General features: G+C 46.0%; 1 protein-coding gene across 1 annotated transcript in view; it reads left to right on the top strand.

Annotated features, from left to right (window-relative positions):
- LOC126236253 (protein singed) overlaps window positions 1-20,951 on the top strand; it is a 374,185-nt gene that overhangs the window by 257,425 nt on the left and 95,809 nt on the right. Inside the window, exon 4 of the mRNA XM_049945404.1 lies at window positions 3,297-3,711. Coding sequence (XP_049801361.1) covers window positions 3,297-3,711 — 415 coding nt within the window. The remainder of the gene's footprint in view (window positions 1-3,296; window positions 3,712-20,951) is intronic.

Here is a 20,951-nt window from a genome sequence, read left to right as displayed (position 1 = left end):
GAAAAATTACAAGGAACCGTGCTACAATAGATGCATCTATTGATTTGTTGCAAATGGTAGCTCTACTCGTAATGTTTTTTTTTTATGTATACGCTTTCAGATGTGTTCCGTTTGTCGCCCGTAGAATGTCTACGCGATATTCAATTTCTCCCCTTGTCTTTGCGAACACGTCTTTCCGTCATCTGCTGTGCAGCTTTTTGTATTCGTTTCGCAAGACTTCGCTAACGTAACTCCACAAAAAAGTCAAGAGGGATTATTTCTGGTGAACGTCGTGGCCATAATGCTTGACTGTCTCTGCCGATCCATCTCTTTGGAAAGTTTTCATCCAAGAACTGGCGAGCAAATAGCGCTCACAAGAGAGACTCCCCCATCGCACCTCCCTCAGATTTAGTGGTAAGATGACCCAGTGGATAGCCCATCAAAAACTGAACACAGATCAAGCATGAGAACAGGAAGAAGGTGTGAAAAGAACTGTCGCAGGAGGGGTTGTGATCTTTATTCCCCTACGTTTCGTCTGCCTGATGCGACGAATGCTTTTTCTTTTTTTTTTGCGTTGTCATTGATGACTGGCGGTTCAACTGACCTGTTCTGTTTATGTAAGCAGACTGGAGCACGTGTTGCGATGTTAGAATGTAGTCTTCAAACCGCAGCCTGATAATGTTAAAATGTGTGTGAAATCCTATGGGACTTAACTGCCGAGGTCGTCAGTCCCTAAGCTTACACACTACTTAACCTAAATTATCCTAAGGACAAACACACACACACCCATGCCCGAGGGAGGACTCGAACCTCCGCCGGGACCAGCCGCACAGTCCATGCAGCCTGATATTATGGCATACAGCATTTACCGCACGTTGACGTTGGAAAACCTCATACTGTGCCATCTATGCTGCACTTTTGCCCTCCTCAGTACGAGAATCTAAATATCGAAGTGGAACAGTGATTGTGGTGTTTCAAAAAATGTTTGACTGATGGTAACAGCTCACCTCGTCTTGAATTCGAGTAGACTCGCGTCGGCTTATTTCGAGACGCAACCTATTGGGCTGCAGGATTAAAGACACGGTTCAGTCCCTCAGCCTACTAGGTTTTATACGTTTAAGCATCCAAACTCTTGCTATTTTTTCTGTGTGGGACAGGCCACGAGGAAATGTTAGTTCATTTAATGCACCGGAAGTAAGATGTCTCTGTAAGAAAATGCGGCAATATTTATTCGCAGGGAGAACTTGTTGCAAACATCCTTTCTTTTGCTCAACTGGATTATGTGCGCTTGCTGCATTTTCGCGACATACTTGTACGTTGTGTGATTCTCCCATTTACGTGTCAGCGAAGCTAATTGTTGTTATACATGCGTTAACGTTTTCTATAACTACACTTACCATCAGAATCGTGTCTACGCGATGTTCTACGTAACTTAGACACCATTAATATTTCGTAAATTGCTAGAGATGTTCAAACAAGGTCTTGGGTGAGCGAGAATACACAAAAGAAATAGTCTTATTGCAACTGTTCAACATTTGTACTTTTTATCAGTAGAGGTTCAGATGGACTAAAAGCGTTGCCGAACTTGGCTGGCCCGGAACAACGCCTTTGATCTTTTTACTCGGCAGTCCGTAGTGGATACGGCGTTCCGTTCCAGGGGAGGCGATTCACAGTTTGCTACTGTTCAGTCCTGACAATCCTAATATATCGTTTTGCCCTTACAGCTACTGATGTGCCATAGATGCCCAAGATTTTAATAATATTAGTAATAAAATACAAAAAATATTATAGTAATAATTTATTTATGTAAGATCTTCATACTTCACCTTAGCATATGTTCCGAGAAATTGCAGTTCGTTTGAAAAGCATTCACTCGAAAATTAGAGTGCAATTGATTTAACATCTATAATAACAACAAACTGGTCACAACTTCGACAACATCTTACACTACTGGCCATTAAAATTGCTACCCCAAGAAGAAATGCAGATTATAAACGGGTGTTCATTGGACAAATATACTAGAACTGACATGTGATTGCATTTTCACGCAATTTGGGTGCATAGATCCTGAGAAATCAGTACCCAGAATAACCACCTCCGGCCGTAATAACGGCCTTGATTCGCCTGGGCATTGAGTCAAACAGAGCTTGGATGGCGTGTGCAGGTACAGCTGCCCATGCAGCTTCAACACGATACCACAGTTCATCAAGGGTAGTGACTGGCGTATTGTGACGAGCCAGTTGCTCGGCCACCATTGAACAGACGTTTTCAATTGGTGAGACATCTGGAGAATGTGCTGGCTAGATTAGGGCTGTGCTCGGCTCCGTGAAGGATGATTTGGGGCTTAGGAAACCTTGGGTATACAAAATTCCGTGTCAATGTGGGAAAGCTTACGTTGGCCGTTCTATTCGCACAGTGCATGACAGGTGTGTGGAACATCGCCGTCATACGAGGCTACAACAGCCGGAAAAATCGGCGGTAGCGGAACACTGCCTAAATGAGGGACACAATATGAAATTTGAGGAAACTGTTGTGGTTGCCAACATTTCCGGTTTTTGGAACAGTGTTTATAAAGAGGCGATTGAAATTAGGCTGGCTGATAATTTAATCAAGAGACAATGGGTTTCCTCTTAGCGAGACGTGGAATCCTGTATTATCTCGCATCAAAACTGAACGTTCTTCGGTGCGGCCTTGATTGCGATATATCGTTGCCAGCAGTGTTTCACTAAGGGCGGCGCCACCTTCCTGTTTTGGAAGGCAGAAACGTTGATGGGCGGCGCATGCACCGTGTACTGAACGGTGGCCTATATAGGATGTCGATTTGCAACCTGGCGTCAGTTCTCAGCGGGACTCATCAGCAGAAGCAGCATTTTCCTGAAGATGGCAACCAGTTGGATCGCCGAAATATCGAGTCAAGTTGATTTTAGGATCCGGCAGCAAACCCAAAGAGACTTTAATGAATGCTTATAGTTAAATGTTTTGTGAGGGGGAAGCGTCATTATCATCCAATTCCCACCCACGCGCTCACGGATCCGCAGTAGACATCGCGATTGTACTGCCGGCAAACTTAGGCCAGTCCACCTGTCTCAGCGAAAAGATGCTGCCATTGAGTTTCTGTTGGCGCTCTCACTGATAATTCTCAGACCGTCTGTTTTTCCGGGCTGTATGACTGCATCCTTGGTGGGGGCTTGCCTCACATCTCTCTCTCTCTCTCTCTCTCTCTCTCTCTCTCTCTCTCTTGTATGTGTAAATTAAGGTCTTTCCTACGACTTTCCAAACGAGGTTGCGCCGCTCAACTGAAGAACGTGTTGTTGCAGGTGAACCTGCGCTCCGTGGGCCGCAAGAGGTTCGCACACCTGTCCGAGTCCCTGGACGAGATCCACGTGGACGCGAACGTGCCGTGGGGCGAGGACACGTTGTTCACGCTGGAGTTCCGCGCCGACGAGGGCGGCCGCTACGCGCTGCACACGTGCACAAACCGCTACCTGTCCCGCGAGGGCAAGCTGGTCGAGACGCTCAACCCCAACTGCCTCTTCTCGGCCGAGTACCACCAGGGCCAGCTGGCGCTGCGAGACTGCACCGGCGCCTACCTCGCACCCATCGGCTCAAAGGCGGTCCTCAAGTCGCGCTCCAACACAGTCACCAAGGACGAGCTCTTCTCACTAGAGGACTCGCTGCCGCAGGCCTCTTTCGTCGCCGGACTCAACGCCAGATACGTCTCCGTCAAGCAAGGTGAGTTCCATCCTGCCGTTGCCGCTTACGGCTTACTTCGGCAATAACGGTTGTTGTAATGGGCGTAGCTGGACAAGTGTTCAATATTATACGAAATGTGGTGTCAAACGAAGAACCACAGTAAAAATATAGGAAGAACTTTCGAGGAAGGGAAAGGAATCGGGCTGGAATGTGTATCTCTTTTCAGTTTGTGTATTGAATACATAATAACAAATGTTCTAACAGATACGGAAATTAAAAACTGGACAGGGACGCATTTTAATTAACATGTATTGATCACCCAACATTTATGGCATGTAGTGGAAAAAACATTAAAAATACGAAAAGAAGGTGAAAAAGTTATTCTACGGCTACATTTGAAGAAAACAAAAAATGTTGACAACAGAAATGAAGACTCACGTTGTGATAGACGGAGAAATCACTGTGAAAATTGGTAAATATATACCTTGTAGGATGTATGATAACAAATAGCCACTCCTGACTGAGAAAATAAAAAGGACACAACTTGTGAAAACTGCTACAATTAAATTAAGCGAAAAGAAAGTGTCGCTACTGACTAAAATGAAAATGGCTGAAACTGATTTTTTTCCATGGTTTTGTGTGGATGTGAGTTGTGGACAATGAAAGAAGTGGATCTCAAGAAAATCGATTCTTTTGAAATGTGGGTTTGGTTAACGATCCTGACGACTTGGCCGGCCTCGGTGGCCGTGCGGTTCTAGGCGCTCCAGTCCGGAGCCGCGCTGCTGCTACGGTCGCAGGTTCGAATCCTGCCTCGGGCATGGGTGTGTGTGATGTCCTTAGGTTAGTTAGGTTTAAGTAGTTCTAAGTTCTAGGGGACTAATGACCATAGCAGTTGAGTCCCATAGTGCTCAGAGCCATTTGAACCATTTTAAGGTACTGTGGGCATACGGTGAGAGCGGAAGATATATTAGAAAAAGCTGTAATGCTCGATAGAATAGGACAAATACGAAGTAGAAAACTAAGTAGATGTTGTATAGAGGACATCAAAGAAAGCACTGAAATGGTCCCGGAAGAACTGGGACCAAAACAACGTCCAGGAATGCATGGAGGGACATAGTTAACCGTGTCACTAGGAGTCGGAGACAACTAATGGATCATAACACACACGTTCTAAAAGTAATTATATTCCTCAGAGAATTTTATCTGGTTGACAGTTATGTTGTTCTCTTATATTTTAGTTTTTATTCCTATGAAATTTCAATTTGACGAGAGCACTTTTGCTCAGACGTTTTAAACCATGGTTGATTACATGTATTCCGCGTAACTTTTTATTCTAATGAAGATTGCCCTAGTGCAGGCGAAACCGTGGTCAGTTGACAAAAATTTTGTGCAACTGAAATGACTGTATATACGTCCTGTAATTAAATGGCGTATGGTTGCTGGATCACAGCCAAAAAGATGTTTAAAATTTGAAGTAATAGCCGTAAAATTTGAAGTAATAGCCGTTCACTTCCAAGCGCTTTATGTAACGTTTCTGCTTCAATTCGGCTACGTAGGTCTCCACCCAGGGAACTGAGCTTGTTAACAGCAACCTTGAGTTCGCGAATCCACCGAGCCGTTGTTGCAAATTCGAGGAGATGTAATAGTCTCTGAATGCCGAAGTGCGTTGACCGTGGGGTGGATGATCGAACAGTTCCTAACGGAAATGCCGAATCTTATTGTTGGTACGGAGGATAGCGGTGTGTGAACGCGCGGTTTCGTGAAGGTCTCAGTTTGGTGAGCGTTTCGCAGTACATTCTTGCATTAATTAGTGTTATGATTCTGCGTCTGTGTAGGATACCCATGTCTCGTCATGCGTAATACTGTTGTAAAACAAATTATCTCCATCTTGTCAATAGCAATATAACAATGCTCGCCGTCTTGACGTTCTTTGCGTTATGCGTTGATCGGTAACACTCACAGGTGGTGATACAGTATGCTATCTTAGCGCTTTCCCGTGACGATCGTGTAATTAGTGGTGCGTTCGACATAAAGAAATTTTAATCAGCTGCAGCACCAATCGCCATTCAGATTGAAGTTTTCGATCCTGTTGTGGAACAATCTTTCGGTATGGATACCGGTCCTGCTACCCATATCTTCATCGTGAATATATGTTTGTTACACTAGGATTATTTTGTGTTTATTTGACTTTTCTGTTGTTTACTGGACTATAAGAAAGCTTATCAGCTGCACGTGTATGTACGAATTCACGTAATTGGAGGACCACGTTGTTTGTGCTGTGAGTACAACCCTACATGCTCTTTTAGAAGGATGCTGGTACCAGAACGCGGTCACACGCTAGCGAGTGAGACACTAAAGTTAGCTACGCTTCTTAGAAGTCGTCATTGCGGTTAACGACTGCAGTAGACGGCTCCATGCTCACGTCCTGCAACGTTAAAGAAAGACGACCACAGTATCCGTGAGTGAAGGTAGAGCATTTGTAGTTTCTGCAAATCTCTGCCGATGCAACATTTCTTGCGTTTGAATGATTAGGATTAAGCTTCTGTAGAAATTTTGATTCACAGCTGCTATAAGCGAAATCTAGGCAGTGAATATAAATTGTAGTGGAATCTCTTAACATCCCAAACTGCCTACTTCACGGTAGGAGACATTTCATATGAAAACCCAATAGTCGCAATATTTCATATGACCTACTAAGATACCGCTGTTATCGAATTGGAACATCTACCTGTATTTCATAATCAACAGTCGTTACGTATTAGCAACTTCGGCCTTCGCCAATGTGCCATACATTCTTTGTGGTGTTCGTGACACGGAAGGAATGTAGAGTGTTCATGTAGTGTACAGCGAAGTCACAGACAGAGAACAGCTCAGTAGAGGGATAAGGGAAAGAATTACCCTTGTGGTGTTGCGGGAACTGTGTTTCGCCTGAAGTGGCTTAGGAAAACAACAGAAAATATATGTAAGCGTAGGTTTCCGCGGTCGTTGTCACAGTCAATAAAATTCTTCTGGGTAGGTAACCGTATTGACAATGTATGAAATTCTCCGGGGTTTGGGTCACTGTTGCAAATGGCCTTCCTCTGTGTGTATTTGTAACTGCGACTGTGGCCGACCCGTCAAAAACTTTTACGCATTGAAAATGCGGTCACGTACGCAGGAGAATTTTACTGAACAGAAATTGTGATGAGTAGTTTTTAGAACTTGTGTTCGTAATGGCGATGACAGACGGTGAATCTGCGTGCAAACCCTTCTCTCAGCTAGCACTACGTGAACAGCCGTGTTTAATGTCTTCGTCCCATTAACGACGTCAATTAGCTGTCATACGCCCTCATTCCACGAGCCACTGCGGAGAGTTCTAAGGATCGGTTCAAGACATTAGAGTATGGTCTTGCAAAGAGGAATTTTTTACCATCACGTCACCCGCTACCAATAATCGAACCAATTATTTCCCTATTGGACGTCTTATCACTAGCGCGCGTTTGTGTCCTTGGCCAGTGACATATTTCCGTAATCAGATGCTCCCTCTAAACGTTTTTTTTCCTTAATCCCGTAAATTGGCGCCGACTTGCTGCGGAAATCGTTACGCTTCGTGCAGAAAGGATTGCACTCCCTAGGAGAAACAGTTTCGCAGTCATAAAGTTGAAATTGATTTTTCTCTTTGCTCATAAATTTGATAAATGCTAATTTAATGGTGGAATATGTGGTTACAAAAGTAGCGTGAGGCTAAACAGATATTTTCTGGATGAATAAAATCAAAAAAGAGCGATGTTGCAGGTTTACATATCTCTACAGAGATCCACACAACTCTTGATTTATGATGATATGTACCCGTAATGTATTTCAGTTTGCGACGGCACAGTAAGACTCCTGTTCGGATCCTACCGCCGGCGCGGCTAAGAGCTACTGCCGGTTTCCCACCTCTGGGAAAACTCCCACGGCTTGCAGAATTCACCGCGGAAATGGGGACGCTACAGGAAGCGGCAGCGTCGTTAAAAAAAGTGGCGGAAGTGCAGGGCCAGCGCAGTAGAGACTGAACGTTCCATTTTCTCCACGTTTCAAGTTCCTTCCCGTCAAGGTAGACACCTGGATTTTCGGACTTACTATGGTAGCGCCACGAGGTGTCCGCTGTCGGGGGGGGGGGGGGGGGGGGGGGCATGGAAATCCAAGTGCCTTGGCGAAAGCGTTACACAGGTACAGAAGTTCAAATGGCTCTGAGCACTATGGGACTCAACTGCTGTGGTCATCAGTCCCCTAGAACTTAGAACTACTTAAACCTAACTAACCTAAGGACATCACACACATCCACGCCCGAGGCAGGATTCGAACCTGCGACCGTAGCAGTCGCACGGTTCCGGACTGCGCGCCTAGAACCGCGAGACCACCGCGGCCGGCGGTACAGAAGTCTCAGAGGCAAATCGTCTCACTGCACTATAGTAGTTGTGTGTTAAGTGGAACAGTGTTAGCAAATCAGTGTTGGTAATGTCTGCCCCCGGTAGCTGAGTGGTCAGCGCGACAATGTGAATCCTAAGGGCCCGGGTTCGATTCCCGGCTGGGTCTGAGATTTTCTCTGCTCAGGGGCTGGGTGTTGTGTTGTCCTAATCATCATTATTTCATCCCCATCGACGCGCAGGTCGCCGAAGTGGCGTTAACTCGAAAGACCTGCACCTGGCGAACGGTCTACCCGACGGGAGGCCCTAGCCACACGACATTAGTGTTGGTAATCCAGGCTGCTGTTGTACGCGCCTGCTGACAGTATAAAAGATGCTGCGACTTCTCCTGGCGCGGGGATCGTAACACGCACACCGGCCCTCTTGTAACGTACGTATGTAGATACGATGTTTGTACTTGCATTTGTCCGGTAGATACGTTCTGAAATTGCCCTGACTGTGCGAGCGATGATGATAAATATTCAGGTAGGTACAGTCCACCCTGCAGCGCTTACCTTGTAAAGTGCGAAACACATTAATTTACCTAATTCCTATGGGTTGAAGTATATTGTGCAATAAATTTTAAACGGCGTCCCTTCTTCTTTTCGCAAAGCTTGTCATTCGTTTTCAATATAATCACAAAAGCTGAAATTCAGGGAAAGCTGCAGCTGGCATTAAAGGATATAGATTAGATTTTCGACTTGTCTCTCTTTGCTGAAATTCGAAAAGTTTGTAGAGGCGCGTATTCATAAATCTAGGACAAGTCGATTGGTTCAGAAATTTTTACGTTCCGGTTGTGTAATTTGGTCAGTTATAAGTCAGAAAGATTAAATTAAAAGTAACGTATTTTATCATTTGTGTTTGTTACGTACCAAAATTCCATGGCTATATCTGTCAGATTTTCTTGCAATACAAACTTCCGAAACGTAGTGGACGGCAGACCCATAAGGTAGCTGGTTGGAAACCAACGCGAGCTGCCTCCTCCTCCCCCCCCCCCTTCTTTTTTCATTACTATTACGAGGGTGACGACACCTACTACCACTACCACCACCACCACCACAACCACGACCTTTCTCTTTCCTTTATTGGTCTTCGCTAATAAATACCAACGAAATGATATGTTAATTCAAACAATTATTTCAGACTTTTCTGAAATAAGGACAGTGCAGAAGTCAAGACGATGTAACTGAACTGTGCGATTCCACAGTTTAGAGATTCTATAAGAATAGGCCTTATGTTGACACACAAAATAAATTACAGTATAAGTCACATTGTTAAAGAAAATATTGTCTCAGGTATTTAGAGGCCACAGAACAAAATTCAGTTTCAACTTGTTGTTCGGCAATAGTATCAGTGGTAGCTCACTTTCAGTGGGGTACGTGAATGTCTCTGGAGGAATGAGTCCATTCCTCCTCAGGAGCCTAAACCGGGGAGGTAGTGATGATGGAAGCTAGGGTCCAGAGCGAAGTCGATGTTCTAGCGCATGCCAAAGGTATTCCATTGGATTCAGGTCGGGACTCCGAGCAGGCCAGTCCGTTTCAGGAGGATTATTCCCCACGAGCCATTCCCTCATAGATGCTGCTTTATGACAAAGTGCATTGTTGAACTGATACAACCAACCACCGTCTCCGAACTGTTCTTTTGTTGCATGCAATACACATTGCTGTAAGATGTATTCATATCCTTCTGAATTTAGCGTTTAAGTTAAATATGGGGAGCAAACCCTAACCACGAAAAACGCACCCATGCAGTAACACCACGTCCTCCGTACTTTACTATTGGTACTACAAATGATGGCAGGTAACGCTTTCCAGGAATTCGCCAAACTCAGACCGTTCCGTCGGATTCCTCCGGTGTATAACGTGATTCATCACATCTGATCGCCCGTTTCCAATCATTCACCGTCCAGTGGCGTCGCTTAGCACTGACTAGAGCAATGTATGGTTCTTGAGGCGTTCCTCGACCATTGTCTTCCATTCCACACGCACTGTCATTGGGCTGACTGGAATGCTGGTGGCACTTGGGAATTCATGATTCCTTCCGCTGATTCCATGCGATTTTTTTCAACTATCCTTCGCAGTGTTCGACGAACATGTCCGTCAGTACTTGATGTCTTGCCTTGTCGTGGTGTGGCTGTGGTTGGCCCTCAGCGTTTTCGCAATCAAGTAACCACCAACAGTCGACTTTTGCAGCTTTAGAAGGGTTGAAATGCCCCAAATGGATTCGTTACGTACGTGACATCCACTGGCTAATCGACATTCCAAGACAGTGACCTCTCTTGACCAAACCATTCTGGTGTTACTGCATCTCCACCGAGAGCTCGATACACCGCCTCATTTAATACTGGTGGATACAGCTCTCGTGACGTCTAGTGTTCCGCATTACATAGTGGTGTCCAGATACTTTCGATTAGCTAGCGTATACATACACTCCTGGAAATTGAAATAAGAACACCGTGAATTCATTGTCCCAGGAAGGGGAAACTTTATTGACACATTCCTGGGGTCAGATACATCACATGATCACACTGACAGAACCACAGGCACATAGACACAGGCAACAGAGCATGCACAATGTCGGCACTAGTACAGTGTATATCCACCTTTCGCTGCAATGCAGGCTGCTATTCTCCCATGGAGACGCTCGTAGAGATGCTGGATGTTGTCCTGTGGAACGGCTTGCCATGCCATTTCCACCTGGCGCCTAAATTGGACCAGCGTTCGTGCTGGACGTGCAGACCGCGTGAGACGACGCTTCATCCAGTCCCAAACATGCTCAATGGGGGACAGGTCCGGAGATCTTGCTGGCCAGGGTAGTTGACTTACACCTTCTAGAGCACGTTGGGTGGCACGGGATACATGCGGACGTGCATTGTCCTGTTGGAACAGCAAGTTCCCTTGCCGGTCTAGGAATGGTAGAACGATGGGTTCGATGACGGTTTGGATGTACCGTGCACTATTCAGTGTCCCCTCGACGATCACCAGTGGTGTACGGCCAGTGTAGGAGATCGCTCCCCACACCATGATGCCGGGTGTTGGCCCTGTGTGCCTCGGTCGTATGCAGTCCTGATTGTGGCGCTCACCTGCACGGCTCCAAACACGCATACGACCATCATTGGCACCAAGGCAGAAGCGACTCTCATCGCTGAAGACGACACTTCTCCATTCGTCCCTCCATTCACGCCTTTCGCGACACCACTGGAGGCGGGCTGCACGATGTTGGGGCGTGAGCGGAAGACGGCCTAACGGTGTGCGGGACCGTAGCCCAGTTTCATGGAGACGGTTGCGAATGGTCCTCGCCGATACCCCAGGAGCAACAGTGTCCCTAATTTGCTGGGAAGTGGCGGTGCGGTCCCCTACGGCACTGCGTAGGATCCTACGGTCTTGGCGTGCATCCGTGCGTCGCTGCGGTCCGGTCCCAGGTCGACGGGCACGTGCACCTTCCGCCGACCACTGGCGACAACATCGATGTACTGTGGAGACCTCACGCTCCACGTGTTGAGCAATTCGGCGGTACGCCCACCCGGCCTCCCGCATGCCCACTATACGCCCTCGCTCAAAGTCCGTCAACTGCACATACGGTTCACGTCCACGCTGTCGCGGCATGCTACCAGTGTTAAAGACTGCGATGGAGCTCCGTATGCCACGGCAAACTGGCTGACACTGACGGCGGCGGTGCACAAATGCTGCGCAGCTAGCGCCATTCGACGGCCAACACCGCGGGTCCTGGTGTGTCCGCTGTGCCGTGCATATGATCATTGCTTGTACAGCCCTCTCGCAGTGTCCGGAGCAAGTATGGTGGGTCTGACACACCGGTGTCAATGTGTTCTTTTTTCCATTTCCAGGAGTGTATAATAAATAGTAACGGCTCTATGAATCACGAAAGGTGTGGGAGCACATACTAAGTTTCTTTTACATCAGTAGGAAATCTGATGTGGAATCAACATTCTGTCTGATACTGGGTAATACGCGATAGTATGCAGAGTATCGAATGCTCCCTGGAAGTCAAGTAAGAGAGCATTCACCCGGGCGCCGTTGTATGTTGCAATCTGGATACCATGAACAAAAGGTTCATCTGTGCAAGAGTTAGCTTACAAAACTCATCATACCAAAACTTGAGTATTGTTGTTCCAGCCCGCCCGGTTGGCCGTGCGGTCTGACGCACGACTTTCCGGGCGGGAAGGAGCGCCGGGCCTCGGCACAAATCCGCCCGGCGGATTTGTGTCGCGGTCCGGTGAGCCGGCCAGTCTGTGGTTGGTTTTTAGGCGGTTTTCCATCTGCCTCGGCAAATGCGGGCTGGTTCCCCTTTTTCCGCCTCAGCTACAGTATATCGGCGATTGCTGCGCAAACAAGTTCTCCACGTACGCGTACACCACCATTACTCTACCAAGCAAACATAGGGGTTACACTCGTCTGATGTGAGACGTTCCCGGGGGGGGGGGGGGGGGGGTAGTTCGTTGTGTGTGTGGGGCGGCGGAGGGGTGAAGTGGACCGCGGTAGTCGTTGCGGACCACTGCGGCTGCGGCGGGGACGGAGCCTCTCCGTCGTTTCTAGGTCCCCGGTTAACATAACATAACATGATATAACATTGTTCTTGCACATATGATCCTTAAATAAAATCCAAAGAAGCACTGCGAAATATTTAGCTCTCCAGTGGGAGTGTGCGTAGTTTTGAGAGCTCTTGGGAGATTAAAACCGTGTGGCGGAATGGGACTCGAACCTAGAACCTTGTGCAGGAGGAGAGGTACGGGCGGAAGTGAAGCTCCGAGGCGTGCCTGGATAGCTAATTGGTAAAGGCAATGCCCGCGAAAGGCAAGGTTCCAGGTTCGAGTCCCGATCCGTCACATAGCACACAGTTGTAATCTGCCAGGAGGTTTCAAGTAATGTTGACTTAGTAAAGACTGAAAATGTAACAGAGGCTGCAATGAGAGGGACTGAGACAAAGAGACTGCACTTCATGAAAGGGCGAAACCTACATTCCAGGAGGAGTCCGGCGTCTATTACTACTTCTTACGTAGATGAACCTGTCGATTATGACATTCCTGATCATGCAAAGACCGTATATCTCGGTGGGAGTAGGTATAACAGATAGAGAGGTGAGACGAATAAATGTACCTTACCGACACACACTATTGAGGCTTACTGAGAACAGATAAATCGTTGGTGACCAAGTTATATCTCTTAACCTATTACCAAAAGCCTAAATTAGTTTATAGCACTTTCCTCAATGTTTTCTTCCTTTATTTCTCGTCAGTTATAGCGTAAATCGACTATAAACTCCTCACGAATTTCCATTAGTTATTAAGTGAAATGTACGTATTCCTATCGTGTTAAATGTGAGGTGTCTGAATGGGCCTGAAGACCCTTATCCGGCTTACACCGAAAAAATAAATGAACGCAAATTGAGAGCTTGAAATCTGCACCTTCCCCGTGCTGTTTTGAAACAGTGCTTCTCGTGAGTGTTGACACGCCACTTAGTATGTGCGTGTTGGCTGGTACAGAGGTGCGCCGCTTGGCACGTGCCACCCGATCCCCCGTAGCGTCGCGGCGCGTCACGTCACGTAACGCAGAGCCGGCGTCGGCTTCCACCCACCAAGGCCACGGCGTCGCGGTCGTGACTCACCGACGCCCAGGGGTTCCCTTTTTGGCCGTACTCTTCATAGCACTGCATTGGAAACTGCGCGACAGCTACTCAGTCTCTGTTGCTTTTTCACACACCAGCCACTTGAGGCCGGGGATGCAAATGCTGCCGAGTGCAGATTCCGCACACTCGAATTCGAGAGCCTGTTGGAAACTAATATGTTTGCAGTACACTCAAGTGTGCGAAAAACACAAATACTACTTTTTAAGTCAGAAGGTACTTGAAGGAAGAGTAATTGCTTATTTTACAAAGCCAACAGAGAGTGTTTTGTGCGGACTTGATGACCCGGCACTTTAAGCAATGAATGAAGCAGCTGGTCGTTCGGTAGGGCAAAGTACTGTCACTGTTACCGATATTCGGCCCGGCCCGAGTCTTAAATAGCGCCCAAATCACTAAATTTTCTGTAGTCTGCGATGTGTGTCCTTTTCGTACGTGAACAAAATTGGCAAGCTAACTGCGGCTGCCGCACATTTACTGTAAGCACTTTTTCAGTGGACATATCAGAAAATTACACGATACAGATTTCACCTTCTCCTTTTTATAAACTTCTCTCCCCTCTGAAGATGCAGACTCGCAAGTTAGGTTTTCCGATTCAGATACTGCTCGGACAAACTTTGCCACCAACAAAAGTACCTTTTACATAGAGAAGCTGATGCATAGAGAAATTTCCTTTTGTTGGTTTACAGGTGATAAATAGGTTAACAAAAAGCTGTCTGGTGGGTGTTGATCCAGTATGCAGCTTCATTTCTTGGTCTGTACGATTTTATAAATCTCCTTCAAGATTACTGATTGATTTTTAGTTTGTGTCAAGTTTAGAGAATACATGGATTCTGCTCGCACACAGTAAGTGACCCACGTATGTGTAATAGGAAGAAAGAGCATGGTAACGATGGCGACATGTGATAACAATAGTTGAAATAGATCACCTTTGTACACAGAGAGAAAAAAAACACCACCATGAGTGAATGTTCAATAAATTGATAGCACTGGCGCGCACTTGACAAAGCCAAGTGAAATTAAAGGTAGAAGAACCAGAATAACTACATTACCACAAAAAAGGTTTATGAGGGCTTTTCGGAAAGTAAGCCGGCCGCGATGGCCAAGCGGTTATAGGCGCTACAGCCCGGAACCGCTCGACTGCTACGGTCGCAGGTTCGAATCCTGCCTCGGGCATGGATGTGTGTAATGTCCTTAGGTTAGTTAGGTTTAAGTAGTTCTAAGTTCTAGGAGACTGATGACCTCAGATGTTAAGTCCCATCGTGCTCAGAGCCATTTGAACCATTTTTCGGAAAGTAAGGTCCGATCGGTCGCGATCTGGAAACCACAGTGAAAATAAAAAAAAATGTTTTATTTTGAACAGTTAGCTACGCCTTCCAGGTATCCCGACTTAGACACTTGTCGTAGCTTTGTACCAACTTTCCAATACCCTCGTCATAGAAGGTAGCCGCTTGCCCTTTCTGCCAATTTTCTTCGATGATCTGCAGCACATTGTCTGTGCGAAAATGTTGTCTTCATAGACAGCGATTCTTGTGAACTGAGGTGGAACTCAGAGGGAGCCAATTCTGGGCTGTATGGCAGGTGATCAAGCACTTCCCAGATCAGCCATTCCAAATGACGCTTTACCTTACAGCTGTAATCAAAAGACAGGCAAGGGCGGATGATATGTATCGTTTTCTGTGAAAACAGCTTTCGCATTACAAACAACATGCTACGAGGCGTTGTTTTGTTGCGGTACTGGTTCAGGAGAATGCTGAAGAAATGGTGCGACTTTGCTTTTGCAAATTACCAGATTTTACAATGATATTGTGAACAGCCGTTGCCTGGCGATAGCGATATCCCGGGAGCACGTCACAATCACTTACCATTCGCCATTTCAATCTGCCATGCAAATAAAAGTTTCATGACAGCAGTCGCTGACATCCTTAATGAATTTAATGAGTCATTTTACAAAAACACCATAGACAGTACACACAAAAGATACATGTACAACCTCAGCTGTTTTTTGCGGAATGCCTTTCATTAAATGAGATCCAGGTGTCATTTTAAGATAGATAAGAGGGAATTCTTGTGCAAGATGACCTGTCGTCCAGAAATTGTATTCATTGGCCAATTGTATCCTACAGAATCTTGGTCCAAGTGTACATTTTGGAGAGTTGTGCGGTACAAATCGCCGTGGCCACTATAGCGGCTGCTATACCAATAGTGACGTCTACCTGAGAGAGGCTGTCGTAGCTGAAGTGTCAGACACTACACTACCGTCACTGAATTCTAATGAAGACTCATATCACACTATGCTGAATAAGTTTACGTCGTCTTTGCAGCTCGCCTCTAAAGCCCCATTACTGACATTTTGCCGACTCGACGTACACGGCTTTAAGGCCACACTGATCCATCAGTTCCTCGACGCTAGGTATCTGTTAAACGCGTGAGTCGAAGCAGCCAGGCAAGCACTCTCTCAGGAACACATCAAACACCTATTTACTTCGATGCTGTCTCTTAATGGAGCTTAATTTCAGCTCTAAATAACTACACAAAGTACTGATTTCGGGACAGTTTTGCCGGCCGCAGTGGTCTCGCGGTTCTAGGCGCGCAGTCCGGAGCCGTGCGACTGCTACGGTCGCAGGTTCGAATCCTGCCTCGGGCATGGATGTGTGTGATGTCCTTAGGTTAGTTAGGTTTAAGTAGTTCTAAGTTCTAGGGGACTGATAACCACAGCAGTTGAGTCCCATAGTGCTCAGAGCCATTTGAACCATTTTTTTCGGGACAGTTTTGATGGAAAATTATATCGTGAATTAGACGTGTGACGCATCAGTTTAAAGCTTGTCAACGATTCCTGCACAGTGTTAGAGTTGTTGTTCGGCAGTGCATGTAGATGACGTCGTTATGGCCAGAACTGTGACTCACTGTCAGTACAGACCGGGTTAGGTTCTTTTCATTTTCCAGCCTCAGGTCAGTTAAATGTTGAGATTGTTCTTTGTCCTAGAATGCTTCAGTCATCAAATTTAGTTAAAATATATTGGGAATTGAATCATCTCTACTAACGTCAACGGGCGCGCCCCGAAGTCGGGGTGGCAGAATGGCAAAGGTGGCTCTTTTGCGAAATCTGCATCTACATGATTACTCTGCAATTCACACTTAAGTGCCTGGCAGAGGGTTCATCGAACCATTTTCATACTATTTCTCTACCATTCCACTCTCGAATGGCGCGTGGGAAAAAGGAACACCCAAATCTTTCTCTTCGAGCTCTGATTTTTATTTTACTTTATTATGATGATCATTTCTCCCTACGTAGGTGGGTGTCAACAAAATATTTTCGCATTCGGGAGAGAAAGTTGGTGATTGAAATTTCGTAAATAGATCTCGCCGCAAAGAAAACCGCCTTCGTTTCAGTCACTGCCACCCCAACTCGCGGATCATATCAGCGACACTCTCACCCCTATTGCGCGATAACACGAAACGGACTGTCCTTCTTTGCTCTTTTTTGATGTCCTCCGTCACTCAAACCTGGTAAGGATCCCACACCGCGCAGCAATATTCCAGCATAGGACGGACACGAGTAATGTAGGCTGTCTCTTATAGTGGGTTTGTCGCATCTTCTAAGTGTTCTGCCAACAAAGCGCAGTCTTCGTTTCGCATTCCCCACAATATTATCTATGCGGTCTTTCCAATTTAAGTTGCTCGTAATTGTAATTTCTAGGTATTTAGTCGAATTGACAGCCCTTAGATTTGTACGATTTATCGTATACCCAAAATTTATCGGATTTCTTTTAGTACCCATGTGGATGACCTCGCACTTTTCTTTGTTTATTGACAATTGCCACTTTTCGCACCATACAGAAATTCTCTCCCCGTGAAATCCTTGGTGTCTTACGTGCGTAAAGATGGTTTCCTCTAACACACCAACAGTGAAAGCCACAGCACATCAGCTTTGATTTACATTCCGTGTTTCACACTTCATCCTCGTTTATCAGTAGTTTATTTCTAAGTTAGGCTGAGCGGAGAAGCCCAAGACTACGGATCCATTGGCCTTTGGTTCGATCCACAGTCAGTTCTAGGATTCTTATCTGTGACTTATTACTTCTTTCACTTCTGACAGTGTTGGTTGATGTGAAAAACGCCGAGATGCACCGTGGTTCGGAGTCCACGTTAAGGTGTATGACTGGCTGGGTAATTCAGTTTAGAAGTCTGAGGAAGACAACGGCGTACCACCTACAGTAGGATCATGCCTGCTAGTAAAGCACTGTGGTGTTCAAAACAACGTTCAGGTTGATGACAGCTTTACCAGAAGGCCAGGCTGTACGCAGGAGGTCTATCTATGCAGATATTTGCGCAGATCTCCGTAGATGTAAGAAATCACTGCAAATCTTGTGTATTCATACGACACTGTTTTAGTCTATTGCTTGCCCGCCATATGTCTGTCTAGGAAAAACTTTCAGCAGCAAGCAGATTTTTCGGTTCTGGACATTCCTTAGTAATGCAAGAAATTCTTTTGAGATCTGTGAACGCAACTATAACATCGTGTCAGAGGGGGAAATAACTGTCTAAATGGTTAAGATAGTACCTCCTTAACGGATGGCAGTTTTCGCATATTAATTTTCTTCGTGAGTTACGCAACGAACCCGGCAACTGGCGAAATTATTTGAGAATGGATATAGAGATAGAAATATCAACTGACAGTCGTAACTCCTCTCATATCACAGCAAAATGCTTCTATGAGAAGAGTAATTCCACCCATATGAATTTCGAAACGTAGCGGCATTGCCATACCTTACAACAGGAAAAAGTTACAGGGGTTTAGATTTTTCGACAGCGTTATCCAAGCAAGCACTGAGCGAAATAACAGCTGAAACATGCCATTAGATGTCATGCAGAAAAGTTTCATGAGGACAAAGGATCTCAATTATATAACATGTTAATTGTGGTAAAGATAATATTTTTACGTTTTTAGGAGTGTTTTGAACCGTATATCTTGTAATAAACTATAGGAAAGGCCAATGAAGCATCTTTTACTTTGTTTCTGAGTACTCGGGGATTTACAGTTCCCTCCCTGAAATCGACCAACAACATGTTACAGACTATTGCGCCAAAATATAAAACTTCATTCTGAACTCCAGTTAGATATTCACAGTTCGTAAGGAAAGTTTTAAGATTGTAATGGTGAATTGTACAGTTTACCTTTGTCTCATTCTTGTTATGTACCGCATTCTCCATTAGGGAGTAATTGTATTGACACGCAAGTATAAGAATACCTATGTTCCTGAAGACAAGGTGTTCCTTCACCAATGTAACACAATATTCTGACAGCAATCTTCTGTAGAAGTATACTAACAAACCCTTGTTCAGGTTAACCTAATGAGAGATTTGTAAGCTCAAAGGAGACATCATATCTCGAAGTTCTGTGAGGAAATAAGGTGGTACATTGTCTTGCTGGTGGTAAACCATCCCATCTCGATCATCTTCATGTATTTGTGCAATTAAAAGTTTTCAAGCGTATCCAGGTACACATTACCAGTGACAGTTTTCTCCCTGAAGAAGGAACAGCCATAAACTTTTCAGTTTACTAAGGACACAAAACTCATTAACTTTGGGGCTGTCACGAACTTGTTCCAGGTTTGCATGTGGATTTTTCCTGTCCCATATTCAGCCGTTTGGTCACAATAACTGAGAACGGCCGTGAGAGCGGTGTGTTGACCACATGCCCCTCCGTATCCGCATCCGGTGAAGCCTACGGTCTGAGGATGACAGGGCGGCCGGTCGGTTCCGTTGGGCCTTCGTGGCGTGTTCGGACAGTGTTAGTATATTCTGCAGTTGTAGGTGTTCACCATGCCGCTAATATGAAATGTTGACGCATGACTGACGATTGTGTTTAGGATTGTCTCGTCGTCCCCTATCCGATGCAACATTTCCGCGCAGAATTCCCCTCGAGCAACCTTGTCTGTATCACTAATGTGCTGTGCCATTGTGAGTTTGTATGGTTTCAAGCGTAAACGTCTAGCAGTACTCGCCAGTCTTTTGTGGAATGCCAGTCTCGGGAGACACACGTCGCGTTGCTTTTTTACTGCGAGCTAAGGTCTCCCTAACCTGTTCGATATAATCATCAACACGCGGGCGAGCTGGTGATTTATCATGTCGCAGTGAACGCCCCCCTTTCCAACAAAGTTGGTAAATTGTAGGCCTACTTCGAGGTTCATTAGCGTATTCTGTGCGAAATGCACGCCAAACCGTTATTGTACAGTTCCTTTCATGAAACCAAAACACACAGCGAACAAGCTCCGCATTAGCGAAGGTAACGATTTTACTGTGCACTATGCTGGCGCTCATGGTGGAAGAATGGGGTACTGAAACACTACGTGGACCAAACTTTAGAAAATCTGTTCCAAAATGACACGTCTACCGAGTCTGTAAGGTATCTTAGTAAATATCTATATCATTCCAAAGTTACAAAGACCTCCTCGATTCACCCTGTATTATAATGTCGCTGAATGTGACGTAATAATGAAGCATATCGTTGGAGCGGGAAGCGACCCCGCTAGCTTTTCGGCCGCAGAACCGCCGCCCGTCTGTAAGGTAGGTGGGGAGAGCGGATGCGGCGGCTCAGTATTCGCGGCGCGCTCTGCCGTACGTCAAGGGGAGCCGGCGGGGCAGCGCAGCGCCTGCCGAATACAGAGGCGGTTCCTCCCTCCCAGCGTCGCAGGGCGGCTTCCGGCCGCGCCGGCTCACGCTAATTACCTCGTAAATCCGCCGCCGCTACCTTCCGCCACCACTCAGACCGTGCTCTCAGGTTTCTACATCAGATGGCCGCTGGGCGGATTTAGGGCCTGTCCGGTGCAAGAAACACCGCGTTTGCGTCATCCTGGGTGCTTTTAGTATCAGCACCCTAAAAGGAACCATGTGTTGCTGAGACATTTACGACGAAGCCGTATCACCAAATGGATGTGCCGTTCACTGGCTTGCTAAGCTGGAACGGGACGTAGTAACGTTTCCAGACGGGTGGGACATTCTGTATCTGAAGTTATACCTATAGTGAATATCATTCAATCCACGGTGTTTATATTTGTAGCAAAATATCAAAGTGCTTGTCATTTATTTGTATAGAGGACGGCTAGCAAAACAAGCAGAGAATGAACTTGGTCACGCCTTCATCTCAAAGGCGTACCTTCGGTTAGTTAGTAATTTGTTCATTCCATATATACACTACTGGACATTAAAATT

Source organism: Schistocerca nitens, chromosome 2 (assembly GCF_023898315.1).
Source record: "Schistocerca nitens isolate TAMUIC-IGC-003100 chromosome 2, iqSchNite1.1, whole genome shotgun sequence".
In the NCBI taxonomy this organism is placed as follows: Eukaryota; Metazoa; Arthropoda; class Insecta; order Orthoptera; family Acrididae; genus Schistocerca; species Schistocerca nitens.
The sequence above is the reverse complement of the archived record's forward strand: the minus strand, read 5'-3'. Positions and strand labels throughout refer to the sequence as shown.